General features: G+C 38.3%; 1 protein-coding gene across 1 annotated transcript in view; it reads right to left on the reverse strand.

Annotated features, from left to right (window-relative positions):
• Positions 1 to 23205, reverse strand: part of CFI (complement factor I) — a 61231-nt gene that overhangs the window by 15442 nt on the left and 22584 nt on the right. Inside the window, exons 3-10 of the mRNA XM_090266414.1 lie at positions 22344 to 22497; positions 15158 to 15339; positions 13824 to 13937; positions 13552 to 13662; positions 9198 to 9221; positions 4301 to 4336; positions 2185 to 2288; positions 1912 to 2015 (exon numbers count right to left, since the gene is read on the reverse strand). Coding sequence (XP_090122540.1) covers positions 1912 to 2015; positions 2185 to 2288; positions 4301 to 4336; positions 9198 to 9221; positions 13552 to 13662; positions 13824 to 13937; positions 15158 to 15339; positions 22344 to 22497 — 829 coding nt within the window. The remainder of the gene's footprint in view (positions 1 to 1911; positions 2016 to 2184; positions 2289 to 4300; positions 4337 to 9197; positions 9222 to 13551; positions 13663 to 13823; positions 13938 to 15157; positions 15340 to 22343; positions 22498 to 23205) is intronic.

The raw sequence follows: 23205 nt of genomic DNA on the forward strand, positions 1-23205 counted from the left end.
GATGTGGGAATTATAATACTTTTGGCTCATTGCTCTAATCCATGAAGATCATTATGGTTATCACATAATCTTTCAACATGTTTCCCATCCCCCTCAACTTTGGGTCATCTTCAGAGTTAAGTAGACCTTCACTTAAGTTACTGTCAGATATGTTGAACTGGATTTTATTCTGGCTCTACTACTGACTAGTAGTGCAGCTTCAGCCAAGTCATGTGAGCTTTCAGTCTCAGTCTGCTTATCTATATAATGGGAAGAATAATATTCATCTCTTAGAACTGTGAGCATATATGAAAGTGCCAGGCACAGTATTTGGTCTGTTAGAGGTGCTTAATAAATATTTCATTCATTCTAATGATCAGAACTGAGGCCAGAATCCTAATTTTTGTCCTCCTGTAAGATGACCTTTACTCATTATCAACATCTTTTAGGTATTTCCCTGCAGTCACTGTTATGGACTCAATTGTGTCCTCCTAAAATTCACATGTTGAAGCCCTAATCCCAAAGGTGACTAGCTGTGTTTGGAGAGAGGGCCTTTAAAGAGGTTTAACTAAGATTAAATGAGGTCATAGGACTAAAGCCTTAATCCAATACGACTGGACTCCTTATAAAACCAAAAGAGACATCAGGAATGCAGGCATGCAGAGAAAAGGCCATGTGAAGACACAGCAAGAAGGCAGCTGTCTGCAAGTCAAAGAGAAACCACCCCTATCAATATCTTGATCTTGAACTTCCAGACTCCAGACTGTGAGAAAATAGGTTTCTGTTGTTTGAGCCCTGCCTCACTCCCCCCCACCATGGTATTTAGTTATGGCAGCCCTCGCAAATGAATAGAGACACCTATTTACTTGCCTTGTTGGCCCTGAATCAAAATTATATTTCCCATCTGCAAGTAAATATGAGGCATCTTTTGTCTCATGCTAATGTTGAATACAGACACACTATGCCTACCCCGCTTCTCTGACCTGAGAATCTCAAAACCCTGTCAAAGGAGGAGATAAATGTAGGTAGTATCAACTTACTCTCTCACCATGCAACTGAGCCAAGTGAAGTAACTTGGTGTACGGGACTGCCCTGCATGATTTTGGGAATTGTAGTCCAGCCACAAGCTAGGCGCCCCCAGGAGGCCTGTAAGTCTTGACTGGAAGAACAGGAAGGCTGGAGATGGACATGACCCAAAAGCCCATTCAAGGGGTTCCCATGGGAATTGGATTTAAAGAATGAATATTCTGCTTTGAAGTTTGCTCTGTTTTTCTCATCTTTTAAGTTGGCTATAGACTCTGTGTAACATTAAGTACCTGGAAAGTGTACACACTTGATGTCCATATAGTGACAGGATGCTTAGTGGACTGTGACCTAGAATGCTCACTGTGTTTTTTACATTGTTATTAGTAACCAGTGATTGTTAACAGTAATCCAAGCATTTGATTACTTGCATTTAATGATTTGTGTATCCTGACTCTGTATCCCCTGGATACCCTTCTCAATAAAAGGAGCTTGGAAGGCTTGATCGGGGCTTTTCTCCCCTAGAGAGATCAGCCACCTTTCCTGCTCCCAGATAAAATACAGTGTTAGGGTTACTTATTGTCTCTCATCTATGATTCTGAGACCACTGCTGGACAGTGAGTTTCCACTGAGCTGAGGGCACTGGGGGCACCCCACCTCAACTTGGTACCAACAAATATGATCTGCCCTTGCCAGCTGGGTTCAACAGTTTGGTCTGGGGGAGCACAGTAGGTTCTGGATGATTGACCTCTGAGGTCCCTATTGTGACTATCTGTGGGTATTTAGCAGTTAGTAGAGTGGAACTTGTCAATGACTTTTCTCAGATTTTTTGTTTGTCATCTATCACAATCTCTATTACTCATTTTCATTGTTTCAGGAAATCCAGAATCTACTGGAGACCTTTTTTACCTGACACAATGTGCAGCAGTCAGGACCCAACAGCCACCAATATAAATTCCTCCACAGGTGATTTTTTCATCTTCCTTAAGTGCCACCTGCCATGGGAAGTCTCCCTGTAAAGACATTTGGGTGGTCACCGCTATTCTACAAATAGGTGGCTTTAAGGAATTTCCATTGCAAGACCCCAGGTCTCTTATAATTACATATGCCCCCCCTCCCCTATTTCCGCTGAGAGTCAGGCTGTTGCTAGGAAGTAAGAGGGTATTTTTCATGCAGGTTTACCACTTCTGCTGGTGTTCCTCCGACGACTCGTTTCCTTCGAGAGGGTGTGCTGTTTTTAACTCCACAGGATAGTTTAGGGAGCAATGACTTTATCCGTTTCCTTTCTTCAAGAAGAGATTGTATCATAATTGTTTTAAAAGATTTTGTTTGTTTGTTTGTTTAGTTATTGAGAGAAGGGAATGGAGGGAGGAAGAGATGGAGAGAAACACTGCTTGGTTGCCTCTCACATGCCCCTAACTGGGGACCTGGCCTGCAACCTAGGCTTGTGCCCTGACTGGGAATCGAACCAGCGACCCTTTGGTTTGTAAGACAATGCTTGGTCCACTGAACCACACCAGCTAGGTCTCATGATTTTGAACCCATTATCTTGTGGGCAGAGACTTCTTGATTTATGTATGCCACAAAAAAAGCGGAGTAACAGCTAATATGAAAGAGGCCAAATTCATTAGTGAATAACTCTGGATACTAAACTGTCCTTTCCATTTTTAAACATTCTGGCTTAATATTAAAATTGGCTTGATTATCTCAAAATCTTCCTAAAGGTAGCCTAGTAGCAGAAAGAGGCTGGCTGCAGAGTTAAGCATTACTGCCGAGTCGGCTTAGAGTGGCAATCTCAGGGTGGAAAACTCTTGTCTTCTCACTTTCATAGGTTTTACTTTTTAGAGGCTATTTATATGGAAATATTTGGAGTAATATTAATATTAACATAATTGATAATGATGTTAATATTAAGTACTTTCTATGTGTCAGACCCCATGCTAAATATTTTGTCTATGGTTATCTCAGTTAATCATCACATTAACCCCCAGAGATAATGTGCTGGGAACCCACAGACAATCCTGGGTCAGTTGGCCAGGAGAGGGAGTATGTGTTTAGTCATTCGACATGCAATGATGTTTCCTCCCTCTGTGAGCATTCAGATGTGGCACATTTGTTACTGGGAAAAAAACATGGTAGTGTTAGGCTAAAAACATGAATTTGCAAGACAATTCATGACAAAGGAAGAAAGTAGCAGCATAAGATGCTCTCCATATTCTCTCTGTATATTTTATCATCTCATGAAAATTTTTGCAGAGCCAAATGAGAAAGGAAAATGAATATCACTGTCAGTTGCTTTGAGCATATAAGGAGGTAGGTCTTCAAGGGAGAGAAGTTGTGAATAAATGTGGGTTATTTTTTGAGGGGGCTCCCACCCTACCTAAGGTTGGAGGGAGTGTGATGGAAAGTTTTAAATTTCTGCTTGGGCCTTTGAAAGAAGAGAGATCTTATTCATTGAGGGCTGTGAAACCAGCTTGGGTATTACCTGAAAATTAATATTACCTTGAGTAGAACACAAAGGGCCTTTGTTGGAAATCTCTTCTGAGTAGCTGTGGCTTTCAAATCTAAATTTTTAACTCATTGCCTGATTTTTTAAAAATGTTAATTAATTTTGGGGCCTGGCAATTAGAAGGGAGTCTTGCATGTACTTCAGTTTAAAATACCCATAAAATAGGGAGGTATTTTATTCCCAGTTTGTAGTTGAGGTTAAGTTACTCATCTAAAGTTACATAGCTAATAAATAACTAAGTCAAGATTTAATGCAGGTCAATCTGACCTCAAAGCTCTTATCAATTACTGTATTCTCAGAAACTTAATACTTAAATTTAATTTAGCTTTTAGTGTACAATGGCTGGAGTACAGATTTTCACAGATGTTCTATTATCATGGTTTAAAACATTGCAAAAGAACAAGTTAATGCAATTAAATCCATTATTTTTCTATCTCAAAATGTATGTCCTGCAGGGGTCATGTTTGAAATTTTGTTGTTTTTTACAAAACTGACCTGACAAAGCTCATAACAAGAAGAAAAACTTTATGTAGGGCTAGAGTATTGTTTTCACTTAAAATTAGTCAAATGCATTAATCCACTTTTAAAGCAGTTCTCAAGAAACATTTATGCTTGTTTTACTTAAAAGTGACAAGGAGAAGAGTAATGTTATGTTTTTCTGTTTAAATCAATATCAAAGGTAATTGTTGCATGAATCAATTAAATTACGTACACATATACATACAGACACACATTAAAATGCAAACTAAACTAGTGACCCACTAGTAAAAAAGAATAAGGTTAACTCACCTGCATCCATATTAGAAGTCAACATTTCTGTTTCTTCTATAATAAAACAAATTTCCAATGTTTGAAGTTGTGTTAATAATAAAAATCAAATCATTAAAATCAGTTAAACTTTAATAATAATTTTTTGTCTTAAAACTTGTCCTCCCTTTAAAAAGTACAGTATAAAAATCCCTAAAGTGCATCATCTGATTTTCTTTTTTTAGCTAGGTAATTGTGAAATCTCAAAACGAACTACGTAGAATTTTGCAAGCATAAACTAGAGATGTCTGTTGGTACACTTGAATGGTGAGGCTCATTTTGAGCAGGCAAAATGCCTGTATTAAAGAAGAAAAGTTTCCCTTTCAACTCTGCATTCACAAGGTCCTTAGGTAAGGTAGGGAGCAGTGACGAACTCTGATCAATAGAGTCCTGAGCTGATATTACAAAGGCTCTTCCCCTTTTGTGCATAATAAGGCATTTCTTTCAGGAGTTGTGCAAACAAAGATATCTCATTGATTTCAGTATCAGGCATGGTTAGTATTAGACATCTGGGATACAGAAGTCAAAGGCAAAAAGTAAAACAAACAAACAAAAAAGATTCTTCTTTCTCTCTTTCTTAGCTTTTGCTGAAAGTTATACAGAATGGTGTTCATCTCTCCTCTGCTCCCCTAGAACATTTCAGTTATGCTCAGGATCCTAATTTATTTGACCTGGGGATCCAAAGGTGGATTCTCACCAACCTGTGCCTCTGTCTTGGATGAGGTTGCTGTCTAGAGGGTAATGTTACTTTGTGCAGCAATCCTGAGTCTTAGCCCTGGATTTCCCGAGTTCTTTTTAGAAGAGACATACATGATCTGTTATGTCACACATGTAGGTTATTTTCTGGGCTGAGAGAGGCTCTCTTCAGAGCTTTCACCAAAGCATCTGCATGAATCAAAGAAAAGTCTCAAAATTCATACTAAATGCTTTACAAAGGAAGATGGGGAAAGTCCAGTGTAGCTAAGGTGTACTAGATATTAAAAGAACAGCACAAAGCTCGGACGACACTAACCATAAGAAAAACAATCAATGACTTTGATTATATAAAGATTAAAGATTATATTCAGCAAGTTTCACATGGATAAGGTAAATAGATGACAGAATGGGAAAAGATACATGCAATGTCTTAAACTGAAAATGGATTAATATCTAGAATGCAAGCCAACAAGAAAGAAGACTGAAATCCAAACCTGAAATGAGGCAAAAGATGTCAACTGGTGGAAGCAAAGATAAAAGAATAAGAAGAAAAAACCTCAAAAGGCTAACTTGCATATAAAGAGATTCAAAATCATTAGTTATTACAAAAATTCAAATTAATAAACAATGCCATATCATTGGACAGTATGAGACCAGCAAAATTAGAAAGCTGGATAATACTAAATGTTGGTGTGGTTGAGGAGAACCCTCAGGCGTGGTTGGTAGAGGAAAGGACAGGATGGCTCTGCCAAAGAACACACAGGCACTTCTTAGTCAAATTAAGTAGGTGTGTACCCCCGAAGCCAACAATTCCTGGCTAGCTAGATGTCTCAGAGAAGTTCTCCTACACAGCCCTAAGAAGAGGATATTCGTTACAGTGTGACTGGGGGATGAGAGCCCATTACTGTGAAAGCAGAGAGTAAATTGTGAAAGATGAACACCACAGAGTATTTTACATAGCAGTTAGAAGCAATAGATTAAATGGCCACATAGCAACATGAACAGATCTTTAAAATGTAATGCTTTGTGAAAAGATAAAAGGAAATAAAACATCTACAAAAAAATACTATGTGAATTAAAAATGTATGATTCAGACTTCCGGTCAAGATGGAGGTGTAGGTAGACATGCTTCACTTCCTTGCACAACCATAAGAAAGATCACAATTAACCTCAAAACAAAAAACACCTAGAGCTACCAGGAAATTGAACTGTATGGAAGCTCAACAGCCAGGGATTTAAAGAAGTCATAATCATCTAGATAAGTAGGAGGGGTGGAGATGGGGAGCTGGGGTGGAGAGCATGTGGTATGGTGGCAGCAAGGCAGTGGCAGCGAGGCGGTGGCAGCGGTGGTCGGTAGAACGGGCAGTCCTACATTCATGTGTGGTGGATAAAAATCAGGAGGGGCACCTTGGGAGTGAATGATTCTAGATCTAGATCTAGGCAGACCCCAGGGTTCCACCACTGGGAAAGTAAAGCCCCATATCTTCTGGCTGTAAAAACAAGTGGGGGTTGGGGTGGCAAAAGAAACTGCTGGTCTCTCAGCAGAATCCATTTAAAGAGCACACATGGTCCTAGAATGTATGCAAACCCACCCACTCTGGGAACAGCCATCAAGAACAGCTAGAAGGGCACCAGTCAAATACGAGAAGAGGGTGAAGTGACTGGAAATGGGACAAGTGCTGAGCAAGCCTCCAGCAGCCAGGCAGCAGATTTGTCCCCTCTCTGACCCCTCTACCACATACAGAGCCACAAAGCAGTGAAGCAGTTTGCCCCAACCTGGCAAATACCTAAGGCTTCACCCCTTCCAACTTAACAGGTATGCTAAGACAGGGAGTCAAAGCAGTTCTACCTAATACACAGAAACAAACATAGGGAGGCTGCCAAATTGGGGAGAGAAAGAAGTATGACCCAAATGAAAGAACAGAACAAAACCCCCAAAAAGAACTAAATGAAATGGAGATAGGCAATCTATTAGATACAGAGGTCAAAACACCGGTGAGAAAGATTCTCAGAGAATGTACTGAGTATGGTGAGGGAAGAAATGAAGGCCACACTAAGTGAAATAAAGGAATATCCACAGGGAACCAACAGTGAAGGGGAGGAAGCCAGGATTCACATCAATGATTTGTAACAAAAGGAAGAAATAAACATTCACCCAGAACAGAATGAAGAAAAAAGAATTCAAAAAAAAAAAAAATGAGGAGAGAATAAGAAGACTCAGACACCTCTAAAACTCCCAACATCCGAATTATAGGGGTGCCAGAAGGAGAAGAGGAAGAGTGAGAAACTGAAAACTTATTTGAAAAAATAATGATAGGAAACATCCCTAATTTGGCAAAGGAAATAGACATACAAGTCTGGGAAGCACAGAGAGCCCTAAACAAGCTAGACCCAAAGAGGACCACACCAAGACACATCATAATTAAAATGCCAAAGGTTAAAGATAAAGAGAGAATTTTAAAAGCAGCAAGAAAAAAGAAGAGAGTTACCTACAAAGGAGTTCTCATAAGACTATCAACTAATTTCTCAAAAGAAACTTTGTAGGCAAGAAGGGAATGGCAAGAAATATTTAAAGTGATGAAAAGCAAGGAACTACAATCAAGATTATTCTATCCAGCAAAGCTAGCATTTAGAATGGAAGGGCAGATAAAGTGCTTCTCAGACAAGATAAAACTAAAAGAGTTCATCATCACCAAACCCTTATACAAAATATTAAAGGGACTTATTTAAGAAGAAGAAGATCAAAACTATGAACATTAAAATGACAACAAACTCACAACTATCAACAACTGAACCTAAAAAACAAAAACGAACTAAGCAAACAACTAGAATAGGAACAGAATCATAGATATGGAGATCATAGGAGGGTTATCAGTGGGGAGGGGAGAGGGGGAGAATAGGGGAAAAGGTGCAGAGATTAAGAAGTATAAATTGGTAGGTACAAAATAGACAGGGGGATATTAAGAATAGCATAGGAAATGGAGAAACCAAAGAACTTATATGCACGATCCTTGGACTAAGGGGTGGGGATTGCTGGAGGGAAGGGGGGTACAGGGCAGAAGAGGGAAGAGGGGAAAAATTGGGGCAACTGTAATAGCATAATCAATAAAATATACTTTAAAAATAAATTAAAATGTATGATTACAAAATAACACACTTTGGATGAGAATGCATGCAAACAAAAAGACATACACATTAAATCACATGAAAATGGTTGCTGTTGGGGTTGGGAGGAAGGAATGGGGATAAAAAAGAATAAATAAAACGAGACTGGGGCCTTGCCTGGACCAGGGGTGATCATGTTCAATGAGCTGAGGAGTATCATTAACTCATATCTGGGCCCCTGAGGTCTGAAACTAGGAAGGAAGGAAGGAAGAAAAAGAGGGAGGAAGGGGGAAAAGAAATAATGAAGGCTGCTGGTTGTGGTGAAAACAACAGCAATCTTGGAGGGCAAGATGACAAGAGAAGGAGAATACAAAGAAATAATTGAGATTAGTCACTCAGGGGTGATCTTGAGCATATAAAAGTCCCCCAGAAATCCTAAGAAACCCTGAGGGAGAACTGTGACCTTCTGGTAGTCATTTAATATGAATGAGAAAGAAAAGGGTGGTCCTAAAGAGCCAGATTTGGGAACTTCCAGCTTACAGAATAAATAAGAAAATACCTATCATGCAAGGATGTAGCTTTTACCTGGTGGCAGTTTGGTCAGGAACTGCCTTGGTTTAGAGGGAAAAGGAGAAGGGTACTTGGCAAAGGTGGAATGTGCAGGAGATGGCCCACTTTGGATGGTTTTAGTTCGCAGGCTGTGGATGGGGACTTGGAAAAAGAATGCAAGTTTATCACACTGTGAACAAAGGCCTCTGTGCCTAAACTCATGCTAAAGCTGGTGAGTGGTAAGTAACACATGGTCATCTCCTTCTCAGTTAACAGTTACATTAAATATACCTTTGCTTTGTTTCAATTCTGTAACATCTCAAGAATTTAATAAATTTTTTTACTTTGAGCCAAACGTAAAAAGCTTGAAAAAATAAAAAATAAAAAATTTACCACAGCAAAGGATACTTTTTATTTGAGAAAAATTCACACTGAATCAATATATTGTATATATATCTTAAAAGTCATAACACTTTATTCTTATTTTCAATTCTGTAATATAAATTTTATATTATAAAAATACATTTACCTTTAAATTTTGGATTTCCAGCTCCTAAAAACAAAACAAAAAACTCACTGTAGCAAAGAGATAATTTTCACTTACATAACATATAGACAAATCATTATTATCTTAGACATCGTATAACAACTTAAATTAATATTTACAAGAACATAAAAGGGAACAACAGTATGCCATCTTCCTGATTTAAAGAAATTATTTTTTCTTTCATTGATTCTAGAGAGGGGAAGGAAGGGAGAGAAATATTGATCGGTTGCCTCTTGCACGTGATCCAACTGGGGGCTGAACCTGAAATTCAGGCATGTGCCCTGACAGGGAATCAAACCCAAGACCTTTTGGTTTGCAGGACGACACCCAACCAACTGAGGCACACCAACCAGGGCTCTTCCTTTGATTTTTAACACTGCATAACAAATATTTCATCTTCCATTTAAACACCCTAGTTTCACCACAGCAAGGAAATCATTTTAATTTGAGATTTAAAAAGAGATTTGTATTTTAGATATATTTGAAGCCATGCCCAACAGCAAACTTACTGTACAGTTATTCAATATCTATAGCTCTTGAACGTATATTAATAAAAGCTAGGCTTATGAAGGATAGATGAAATCAAGATATACCCCAAACCTCCCTTTGTTTAGTGATTCTGATCTGTCCACTGAAAGGAGAGATCAATGAATATACTAATACACATATAGTTTACATATCTACTCTCACTTGCTCTTTCTTAGAGGAGGAAAAATTAGACCCATTACAGAAATAGAAGGGTAAATTGAAGTAACAATGACAGTTGACTAAATATATTTTTATATCGATTTGAGAAATTGATAAGAAAAGTAATCTTTATGTTGTAGTTACTCCCTTGCAATAGAAGGTATTTTTTCCTGATGAACAAATTGTGTTGTTTGACCATAAACTTTGACGTTTTTAATTAGGAGAAGGAGGAAAGAGAAGGAGTGGGGAAAAAAGAGGGAGAGGAGAAACCCAAAATATTATACTGAAGAAGTGAAATCAAACTGTATATAGTTTCTGAGAAAGACAAATACTGTGTGATCTCATTTACACCTCGAAATCTAAACACACCAAACTCACATTCACAGAGATCCTATTGGTTACCAGAGGCAGGGCATAGGTGAGGGGGAATTGGGTGAAGGTTGTCAAAAGGTACCAGATAGTTATACCTATTTATAATCAGTTATAAGATAAAGAAGTACTGGGGATATAATGGCGACAAAAGCTAACACTGCTGAATGGCATATTTGAAAGTTGCTAAGAGAGTAAATCCTAAAATTTCTCATCACAAGGAAAAAAACCTTTTTTCTAACTATGTGAGGCGATAGATGCTAATTGAAACTTACAATCATCTCACAATATATGTGTGTCTCATCATTATGCTGTACACCTTAAACTTATACAGTTCTGTGTGTCAATTATATCTCAATACAACTAGGAGGAAAACTGTCAAGTTTCACTGGCAAAAGTCATAGTTTACTGTCCTCCTCCCTGAAAAATTTGTTGAATTTTCTTTCTCTTCTCTCTTTACAAAAACTTAACTACATTTAATGAACATAACAGTATTTTGCTCAAGTGCTTATACAGCCTTCAAAAGAAATGATATTTGAAATCCTATAACGTGTTTTTTTAAATTTAAAAAGTGATACCAATGGAAAATCAAACAAAATTTCAGTGAAGTCAAATACTTGGCATACCAAGTAATGACAAAATAGAATTAGAATTGATACATTTATCCATACGTATCTCCAACACTTATTTCATGCTTATGTGTAAGGTTCTTTACCTAGGACATTCGGAATATTAAAATAATGAGATAGATTCTGTTTTCAAAGTGTTTACAATCGAGAAGGGAAGGTGAGACAAAAATGACAATAAACAACTCCCGGTCCTACAGTAGTGTCCTGACATGGGCTGACGCCGCCACTGCACGAGAAGCTCTTGTGTTACTTCCTAGCTTTTGTCCTGTGGCATCATGTGAACAGCTTGAAATCACCCATTGTGGGAGCATTTACACCACAGAAATCAGCAATGGCTACAACTCAGGGCTTCCCTCTCCCTCTCAAAGCCAGTTGTTAAACATTGACCAGCACGCCAGTGGGTAAGTCCCATCCATGAGGTGGATCTAAGCACAGCCACCTCTCTCGAAGCCTTTCCTGCCTGTGCTGAAAGTAGCTCCAGCCTTTCAATTCTCAGGCCCCAACCCCCAGACTCATTCCTGACTGCTGATTTGTTCTCACACCCCCATCTCATCTGTCAGCAAATCTTTTTGGCTCCAGCTTCAAAATAGTTCCAGAATCTGACTGCTTCTCATCGTTTTCCTTCCTACCCACTTGTCTCAGTCACCATCGCCTCTTCCGTGGATTGGTGCTGCGGCTTCCTCACGGGTCTCTCTGCATCTCCTCTCACCCTTGTACAGACTACTTCCCACTCAATCACCAGGCTGACCTACGTTTAAGGTGAGAGTCAGATCGTGTAGCTCCTCTGCTTCAAGTCCCCATTTCACTCACTAACAGGCCCTGGTTTCCTCCATCCCATCCACCTCTCCAGCCTCTTCTACTGCCTGTCCTTTAATCTCTCACTACCACCCCCTGCAGCAACTGCCCCACTAGCTTCCTGGCTGCTTGATCCTCCAACATGCCGAATGTCCCTGTCTTAGGAACAGTGCCCTTGTCATTGTCTCTGCCTAGAACATTCTTCCACAGATATCTGCACAGTGGGCTACATCTTCTTTCTTTTTTTTAATTTTATTTTTAAATTACAGTTTGCATTCAATAATTAATAATACAAAATAATAATTACCATATTATTTTGTATTAATTTCAGTTGTACAGCATAGTGGTTAGACAATCATATGCTTTACAAAGTGTTCTGCTGGATATTTCCAGTGCCCACTTGGTATCTTACATAGTTATTACGTCCATCATTTTTTCTGCTCATTACTTAAAAGTTACCTCAGTGAGTGAGCCTTCCCAGGCCACCTCATCGAAAATCTTAGAACTTGCCCTTGGCATTTTATATTCTTGTTCTTTGCTTTATTTTTCTTCTTAGTATCTTTTTAAATAGGATATTTTATTTTTTTCTCTTTTCTATTGTCTTCCTCACCCACTAGAATATAAAATCTATGAAGGGGCAGTGATTTAAAAAATTCATTATTGTAACCCCAGCACCTAGAACAGAGCCTGGCACACATAACATAGTAAGAACTTAATACATATTCATTGAGTAAATGAATGAATGTAATAACTTACAGAGCTTTCCCCCTCAGAAACATGGGTGGGAGCAAGAAGTCAGTCTGTGTGACAGAGTAGGTACCAAGCAAATATTTTTCACATTGAAGGTTTTCAATGAGCATCAAAAATGTGAAACCATCAACTCATTGCTTTGAAACACTTGGTAAGTAAGGGAAAGAATTAAACACGATTTGCCTTTTTATAATGAACTGCATTTCATGGAAACAGAATAGTCAATGCAGAAAGATCTCTATAAAAGTTAATAAGTGAAGAAGGAATACTGAATTAGACATCACCATTTTATAGTCCCCATTGACAAGTTGGATCTAGGCAACAATTACAAAGGCTGCTGAAAACCATTAAGGTGAAAGGTTGTGGGCAAACTGTTTGAAAGGAACCATCAGCACCACCCATCAGCAATCCTTGCCTAAACATTGAACATTGCATCTAATCAAGTCTCCATAAACCCAGAGTCAGGAATATCCTGTAGGCAAATAACCCAGTTTGTCTAGAAAATCAATGGCATGAAAAAAATTGGGGAGAGATGGATGGGTAACTCTTAAAGAACAAGGGAGACTGCAAAAACTTAATAATGTGTATTCTGATTCAAACACATTGATTCTAAATGGACATTTTTGAAACAGTTGGGAAAATTTGAACATGGGCTGTTACTAAACAGTGTTAGGAATTATTATTTTTAGGTGTACTAATTAGATGATGGTTATATATAAATATGTTGCTATCATCAGAGAGATATATAGATGAATTATGTGATATATAAAATTCGCCTTAAAATACTCAAATGAAAATGCTGAACAAGACTGGCAAAATATTAATAATTATTGAAGCTGGGAGATGCATACATAAGTGTTGATTCCAGTAGTCTTTGTTATGTGGGAAATTTCTAATAAAAAGTTCTGAAATAATGAATATTTAGTAAATAAAAGCATGAGAGAAGAACATTCCATAGTTCTTCAAATGCTTACTCAGTAGTACTCTTAGTGCTACATCCTCCTTTGGTCACTTAAGATTACAATTTGCCTTAAAAAAAAAAAAAAAAAAGTTTTGAAGCCCCTGGATCGAATAATGAGAGAACATAACCACAAAATTTAAATTACCTTCACAATCAACTTCATCTTCTCCTGAAAGGCAGTCCACCTCACCATTGCACTTAGACCGTTTTGGAATACAAACACCTGATTTACAATGGAAACTTTTGCCTTGGCACCCTATGCAAACATAAATAGAAGAATTTTGGTGTGGGTTTTTTTTTTTTTTTTTAATTCTTAAAATGGAATGAGATGGAGTCTTAAATTCAATGGCAAAGTTGATTCTACTTTTGAGTCAGAAGGATGCATTTGAGGGATTCAAAGGCTAGCTTTAGCTCTACCTTGACAGCATAGCTCATCGCTTTGGTCTCCACAGTCATTGACACCGTCACAGGCCTTCCCCTGAGGAATGTGTTTCCCATTTACACATTGAAAGGAGTCATTTCTTGGAGAAACTGCAAAGTAGGAGTTATCTTTGTGAATTTCATCGTAGAGCTGTGGGTAACATCTTAATCCAATTTGTGGGAGAATGGAGACATTACGATAAAGTCAGGCATCAAGTAAAAATTGTTATAAAACATATTGGTAGGACTTCCGGCCAAGATGGAGGCTTAGACGGACACGCTAGGTCTCCCTCTACAACCAGAGAGGAATACAACTACTTCAAAACAAAGGATAACTAGAAATTCCAGAAAATAAAGCTACACGGAAGCCCAACATATGAAGTTATAAACCAGCGGTGCCATTTGGGCAGTAAATAAATAAAATCTTTTAAAAAAAACACACTAAAAACAAAAACACCTGTACCAAAGGTATACGCTAAGATTGCGGCATTGTTTGTAACAACAAAAGCGGAAATCACGTGCATGCCCAGCAGTACTATGGGATACCAAATGGCAATTAAAGAATGAAATTGAACTCTAAAAAAAAAAAAAATAACATATTGGTAGCATCAACATAGTAAACGTTGTTAATAAGGAAAATACACGCCAACACTGGCTTATGAAGGTCCTGTCATTGTCTCTGAAAACCAGTATTTACTGTGGAGGTCTGTGCTTGCTGAGACCGGGGGATGGGTGTAGGAATCAGGAGCACTTGAAGACACTGGCAAACACTGGTGTGCACACCCTTTCTTTTCAGGCTACTTCATTCATCCCCATCCCCATCCAAGACTTAGTTGGGCAATACCATTTACATTTTCATGGTACATTTTTTTTAGCACCATAAAAGGCTTTGGCCTTTAACACCATACATGTGGCTAAAATATTCCAATGTCAGGATGAAGGAGAAAAAGTGGCCTGGAAACTGAAACCCAGATGTGGTCATTTAAATATATTAAAGGACTGTGTACAGGCTGGACATCTCAAAGGAGACACCGAGGTTTCTTCTGATGTTTGATTGACTTGTGTTTGCTCTATTAACTAATCCAGATGTTCTAGGAAGCAAAAGGAAGTCAAGCAACTTTGCTTCCCACATAGGAACCTGGACAGAATTAATATTTGAGTGGCAAAAAACCACATAGGGAAGGAACACCAATTTAGGCTCTAAAACCCAAAACATGATTTTGCCTCTGTGACTGGCAACTGGGTATTCATCACTGTTTGTTTATTACAGACTTGGTTTGAAGTAAACAACCTTGAAGGAAGGGGAAATATCAGGCAAACACTCTACCAACCTGCATTCTGTGTGTAACACACCACTCTAGCTGAACCCCAGTGAGGTTTAGTTGTTCTCTTGGTAAAAGTGCATTCGGCCAAACTGGACTCGAATCCTTTACAATGCACCTGCAGACATTCAGTGAAATTTACTGGGAGATCTTCAGGAGAATGAAAACTTCCTTGAGTATCATGAGCACCTCTACAAATAGAATAAATAAAACATTAGGGGAGAATAACAAATACTTTGCATTTATATCCTTACTGTAGAGGAAAATAAATAATTTCCTTTTGTTTTCTACTTATGAGTGATAGATTGGGCAAGATGCTTAAAATCTCTGAGTCTCCGTATCTTCACCTGTAAAAGGGAGCATAACTACCTCACTATGTTTTGTGAAGATTAACTATAATAATCAATTTAAACCAACTAGAGAGAGATCGAAATGTGGTAAACACTTGGCGTATGTTGGTTTCCTCGCCTCTATTTCCTGTTAAGGAGGATTGCTTCTTCTCCTCACTCCTGATGTTTCCTTCCAACCTGAGATGTGCCACTCTTGGCCTTTCTCCCCAGAAAATGGAATGTATTAATTTGATCCGAAAATTTTGGAAATATAAATCAAGCAATATCAGTCCAGCTTTCCCATTTTTGGCTGAGGTGGGGAGGGGACTGGTGAATGCTGTGGACCTCTTTTGCCTACCCCATGCTGTAAGGCTTACCACATTGGCCCCATTGTTGCCTAGCATTTGAGAGGGTAAGTTGGTTTAAATTTAGCAGGTCCATTTTGCTTTTACACTAAGCTATATTCTCAATTCATCCTTAGCAGTATTAAAGTGATATTTTGACATCTGTATATGATTGCTTGGTCTTCTCAATTTGTTTAGTTTGTGTAAGAGGCTACCTCAATGACTCAATATTGTAAAGGTTATGATTTACAGTGAACTACTCTTCCAGGACATTCAATAGCTCCCTGGTTCTCTTTAGAAGCAAATGAGAAAAAGGGGTTAAAAAATAAAAAGTTGAGCAAAGGCACATCAGGCAAATATTAAGAGAAATAAAGGAGTAATGGCAATGTAAATATAAGATAAACTGGAATTAGAATCAAAGACAAAACAAAGGGAACAAAGAGGGTATTTTAAATCATTTCAGATCCATAATGAGGATATAGTAGTCATGAAACTGTGCCAAACAGCATCAAAATTTGAGCACACACGAGAGCCATTTGCAGTAATCTGACAGGTGAATAATATGAAAAAGCTCTCAACCTAAAACTATCCAAAAATACTAGATAAAATATAATAAATGCCCACAATGAGCTCTTAAGGAAGTAAGGGAAGTACCCACTGGCTCAAATCAGAGAAGTCTGTTCATGAGCTTATGCAAAATATGAGAAGAACAAAATACTGAGAGATCAGAGACTGAGAGAGTTTACCATCAGGTTGAATCAGAGGTTGTAGGTCACCAACTGCCAGAAATCATAAACACCCTGTGGCTAAATTCAATCATTGGAGACTCTCACTAATGAACTACTTACTAGCACATATGGTTTAGGAAGAAGAAAATTGAATCAAGAATTGAATCAAGAAGTTGATAAACATCAAGTAAACCTGAGTAAGTATTGACTGAACAACAGTAATAATAATTGCTTATTATATAGTGATAGCAATTAACTTTGATGTTAAAATAAGGCAGGACTAAATACTGGAAACTTGATAGGGTAATGATATTATTTGTATTATTCCTGAAGAGGGTGATTACTTGCTAAGTCAAGGATTCAAAGTGTGAATGTAAAGATAGACACTAAAGAAATAGAAATAGAATTTCCAAACCACATAGAGGAAGAAAAGGGGAAATTAAAAACAATAATAACAACAACAACTTTATTAACCTAATAGAAGTTAGAAAAGGAGGACACAAGAGCACAGAAAAAGCAGGGTAAGTAATAAGCCCAAAATAAGATAGGAAAAACTAAATTTAACAATGAAAATAATCACAACACTGTAAATGGTCTACATACTTCAAACAGTGATTGTCATATTAGATTTTTTTAAAATATCAAGATATATGCTGTTTATAAGGGACACACTTAGAAGATAAAGACATAGAAAATTTATAAGTAAATAAGTGGGAAAAGATTTGAGCAAGGCAGTTAACAAATTTGTTTATTCTAATGAATAACATATTGATTATATAGAACCCTGCACATGAACTATTTAAAATATACTCAGCACAAAGCAAGCCTCTACAAATATTTAAACAATTATTATTGTATAGAGATATTCTCTGGCTACAATGCAATTAAATTGAAAATCAATAATGAAAAGTTAATTAAAATTAAACTAATATATTGATTAGGAAAGAAAGAAACTTCTAAATTACATATGGGTCAGAGAATAAATCACATTGAAAATTAGAAACTATTTTGAACTCCACAATAAATAAAACCACTTACGGAGGCTAATGGCATGCAGAGGAAGCATTAGCTAGGGGGAAATTTGTACCTTAAATGCTTACCTTAGAAAAAAAGAAAAATAAAAAATTGATGAGGTAAGCATTTAACTCAAGGAATTAGAAAAACTACAATACAAAAAAAGAGAGAGCCAGACATAACAGCAAAGGTTAATGAAGTTGAAAATAAAGAAACAGGAGAAACAAGATGGCGGAGGAGTAAGTGGAAGCTACACTAACCTCCTCCCAGAACTAGTCTGGATTTACGATTTAATTTTGGAGAGATCATCTGGAATAACCAACTGAACACTAACTGGAGAAAAGTCTTATAACCACGGAGAGACAGAAAAGGCCGCTACATCACAACATGACCAGTAGGGAGTGCGGAGACATGGAAGGGCTGGCTGGGCTCACACGGGTGGCAGCTGAAGGGACTGAGAAACAGCTCAGCAGCCGGGGATTCCCCCTGAGAAGGGCAGGGTCTAAACCCCCAGCTGAACTTCCCAGCCTACAGCAACAGAGTGGAAAGTAAAATAGTATCCAGCTGTGAAAAGTGAAAAGCCACAGGGTTTCTTGCTAGCCGGAGAGAAACAGCTGGAGAAAAAGAGCTCTTAAACGGATCACATATGAAGATATTTTACCCCTACTTACCCTGGGCTCAAGCAGAGGGAAGGCAGAGAGGACTGGAGACGCTTGGGGAGAGTTTGGTGTGGTGCCTTTGAGGGGAGAGCCGGGGAAGTGGCTGGCAGGGTCCCAGTGCTGACTCATCCCCAGTACTGCAGGCAGACCATTCCTCCCCCCTCCAAGTGGCATCAGCCTGAGGGGCAGGCAGACCATTTTCCCCCCTCCAAGTGACGTCAGCCTGAGGGAAACAAAAGCCCTGCCTACAGGAATTAAGCTGCCACACCCACGGTCTTAAACCTGACTGCTAATCATGGATTGAATAGATTAACAACTAAAGAAGACAGACAAAGGAGTAGATCCCTGGAAGTCTCCAACAGGCTGCTTAGGCCCAGAATGATACAGGATCTGACGCCACCAGGGGCAGATCCATGAAGTGCAGATCATTCTAAGAAGCACCAACAAACAATAGGAGTCACAAAAATGGGGAGACAGAGAAACAACCCCCCATCGAAAGGGAAGGTAGAATCCCCAGAAAGAGTGCTAGATGAAATAGAGGAGCGCAAGCTATCAGATATGGAATTCAAAACATGGATTATGAAGAAGCTCAATGAGCTCAGTGGAAACTACAAAGAACTCCAGAAAAACTACAAGGAACTTACTGAAAATTACACCAGCATGAAAAATGACATGGGAGCTAGCAATAAGAGCCAGGAGGTAATGAAGAATACGATCTCTGAATTGAAGGAATTAAAAGCAGGCTAGAGGAAGCAGAAGATCGGATCAGCGAGCTGGAGGACAACTTAGACAAAAACTCCCAGACAGTGCAACAAAATGAAAAAAGATTGAAAAAGATTGAAGAGGTTCTAAGACAGCTGCAGGACAACATGAAACGTAATAATATCCGTATCATAGGAATTCCAGAAGGAGAAGAAGAAGAGCAAGAGATAGAAAACCTCTTTGAAAAACTAATGACAGAAAACTTCCCTAACATGAGAAGAGAAAGAGTCACGCAAGTCCAGGAAGCACAGAGGGTGCCAATGAAGATGAACCCAAACAGGCCCACCTCAAGACACATCGTATTTAAAATGGCAGCATTCAAAGACAAAGAGAGAATCCTAAAAGCAGCAAGAGAGAAATAACTAATAACATACAAGGGAGCTCCAATAAGGCTATCAACAGATTTCTCAGCAGAAACACTACAAGCCAGAAGGGAATGGCAAAAAATATTCCAAGCAATGAAAAACAAAGGCCTACAACTAAGAATACTCTACCCAGCAAGGCTCTCATTCAAAATGGAAGGTGAAATAAGGAGTTTCCAAGACAAAAGAAGGCTAAAAGAATACATCTCCACAAAACCAGCATTGCAAGAGATGCTAAAGGGTCTGCTTTAAGAAGATGAAGAAACAGAGAGAGACAGAGAGGAACACCAGTACAAAGGGGGGAAATGACAATAAATAAGTGCTGAAAGAAAGAAGGAACTTCTATCATTTGCAGCAACATGGATGGAACTAGAGAGAATTATGCTTAGTGAAATAAGCCAGGCAATGAAAGAAAAATAACTTATGCTATCACCTATTATGGGAAACTAATGAACAACACAAACAAATGAGCAAAATTGAACCAGAGGTATGTAAACAAGGAATAAACTAACAGTAACAGAGGGGGAGATGGGAGGGAGAGAAGGGGGTAAGAAGGGGAAGGTTCTAGTCAAAGAACATGTAAAAATGACCCATGGACACGGATAACTGGGTGGGGACTGAATGTGGGAGAAGGGTGGGGCAGGGATCAGGGAAGCAAGAGGGGGAAAAAAGGCGAGAAAACTGTAATAAAAAAACAAAAAAAATTTTAGTGGGGGAAAAAATGAAAATATAAAGAATAGAAATGCAAGTTCAGTGAATATTAAAAGGACAAGGATTTTCCTTCACACTATATATTTTTCTCCCTATCTGATCCCTCCAGAGTTTGGCATTGTAAAGAAGTAAGTAATGACATAAGTTTCTTTGCAGAAAACTAATAAGACCAGTTGTTAATAGAGGTTTTTTTTTTTTTTTAACTAAGACTTTGACTGGAATTTCATGACTAAAGGAGACATGCTTGGGCTTTGGTTGTTACCAAAAAGCTCTGAGGAACTGGGATTGACTTTCAAAGGTAATAAAAGTCCACGAGATAAAAGGTCCATACCTTGGATGGATGTGCGGTCCATGGCAATCTTTCCAGGGAAGGAATGAAGGTTGTTTTCCTGAAAGATGGCTAGATGAGACCTTAAGGCACAATGGAAATCCAGAAGGACTTGGAAAAGACAGGTGTTTACAGGCAAGGCTGAATGCCAGGTATGTGGTTCTGCTTCTGTGCCTTGAAGGGCAGACTGAAGGTCACCCTAAATGTTCCTTGCATAAGTTCCAGCAAAGCGGAACTAAAGATCATAAGTGATCATTTTCTGCTCTTGTTGTGTTTATGCAAATGAACAGGATAGATTAAAAATGGACTTAATGCAGTCCCTTTAATGACAAGGAGGGTAATCTTAGGGAGAAAAAAAACACGATTCAAGGAAAATCACAATGCACAGTGGTAGACTATAAAGTAGTGTAGCTAACCATCTTTAAAGTTTCTTTTCATTTAAAATTTGTTTTCATTTGAAAGTTAAACTATGTCTGTGGCATTATCAAGGATGTTTAATTTACAGACAAGAAGAATGTTAAATGCCTTGCAACTGGATGTCTTTCCAATAAGACAGTCCTACAGATCTAGAGACTTGTATGTGGGTTATGTTACATAAATTAACATGTGTTTTCTGTTTTCAAAGGTCATAAGCCTACGATCTCATTACCTGAGTGATTGTCTGTATATATAGGCCTCACTTAATCCTGTCTGCATTGCTGCCTCCTGAGACTCAATGGTTTGCCTGAACTAAGTGGCTGGGTTGGTGAAGAATGGGGTGGTCTGTGGGCTTCACTTTCAAACTGGTTTCTCTTTTCTGTCCTAAAGGCTTGGACAGAAACAGCCCAGAGGTCTGAGAAGGGGGAAACCTAAAATATTTCCCTCAGTCCAAACTAAGTATAATGGGCAAAAGGGTTTTGGACAGGTGAGATGTACCTGGCACACCTTCCTCCAAAGAAGCCCTTCTTTTCCCTAATGTGGGACATTGAAAAATTAATACCTGTCTTTTGTCATCTAGTGGTTATGGATTGAATGATGTCCTTTAACCCTGTTGCCAAATCTGTTGCCTCCAGAATACAACAAGAGTGCCAGCCTGTTAAATCAAGCACACCATTGTCCGGGGACAGCCAACTAACCTGGAGTCTGCACGATCCTTCCCCATGTGGGAAGGCCACCCTCCCCTCCACACTCCCACTCTTATTAAGGATTTCTGGACCCAAGGGTAGGTAGGATGACGTCCATGTCGAGCTTGAAGCAGCTAGAGGAGCTCGAGACCTTCGCCCATTGTCCTTTATAAGATTATAAAGGGTCTTAAGTCTCAGAGGGAGGGATTGTTATTTTTTATTTTTAAAATAATTAATTAATTATTTTTAAAAAAAGAAGAAGAAGAATATATGAAAGGGTGAGGCAGGAGAGCTTGTATGTATGACCCATGGGCATAAATTTGGGGGAGGGATTGTTGGGGAGGGGGGTGCTGGGCAGAGGGGAGCAAAGGGGAAAATATTGGAACTATTGTAACAATATAATAAATAAAATATACTTTAAAAAAATAAAGAAACAAAAGACAATTTAGAAGTATAAAAATTAAAAAGACTAATCAAGTAGACAAATCTATGCAAGTTTGACCAAGAAAAAAAGAAAGAAGACATAAATAAATAATGTTAGGCATGAAAAAGTGGACATAATTATAGATGAGTAGAGACAGATAGTAATGAATCTATTTGCAACTCTGAATCAGCAGAGAATTTGTATCCAGATACTTTAACAAACTTTCAGTTGCTTTTTGCTCAGCTCTGCTCCAAGTGCTAGTCAATCATGAGCACATTTAATCCTCATAACAATGCTGGATTGAGGCAAGCAGTTAATATTCTTAGGTTACTTATGAGGAAATTGAACCACAGAAAGGTTAGGCAATCAAAAAGCAAATAGTTTTAATGAGAAAATCAATCCTGAGAAAATACCCTGATAAAGGAACTCACTGTTGAAATCCAAGGTCAAGGCAGGCTACATTGGCCTGTGTTATGGTCCAGGTGTTATTACATATGAACATTTTATTATCTTGGTCCGCAAGTTTTACTTCAATAATCCCCTCTGAATCACTATTGCCATCCTTCAAGATAACTTTAAATTGTCCTAAAATAAACCAAAAGAATGAGCAACATTTAGGCATTCACTCTTCTAATAAAATATAGAATTTCAAATTAAACATCATGAAGATTTTAACAAGTCAGTGACTGTGCTACCCAGTTGTAAAGAATATCACAAAATCCTTATATCAACCCAGTGAAGATTAGACTGATCTTCACCCCCATTTTTACACACAAGGAATCTACGTTCCTCCATTTTTATACATGAGGTTAAGTTACTTGCTCAAGTGATGAAGCCAGCAATCTGAATTTACTATATCAATCTCACTCTGAAGTCTATGCTCTTAAAAGTACACCAAACAAATAATGAAAATGTAAGCAAGGTCTGTGTATCTCACATATTTAAGGCATTTAACATCTCAAGAGAACAAAAGTCTGACACTGACAAAATAATCTCCACTCTTGCTTTTCTCCTCTCCAACAAGGGGCTCAAATAGGGAGCTTTTTTTCTCCTTTTCCACAGTACCTCAGCATCTGAACTCAGCACCACAGATATATTTAGGCTACTGTGAGCTGGTATATATGTATCATGATGCTTTTAAGAAGACTATTTTAAACATTCCTCTTTAAATTCATTGAGTGCCTGTGATAATTGATATCAGAACACGATAAGCCTGTCATAGCTGAAATTTCATGTGCACTTTCTCTGTGCCAACACTGTGTGAAGAGCTTTACACACATCATTTTATTTAAT

Source organism: Furipterus horrens, unplaced genomic scaffold (assembly GCF_987537825.1).
Source record: "Furipterus horrens unplaced genomic scaffold, mFurHor1.1.pri manual_scaffold_2, whole genome shotgun sequence".
Lineage (NCBI taxonomy): Eukaryota > Metazoa > Chordata > Mammalia > Chiroptera > Furipteridae > Furipterus > Furipterus horrens.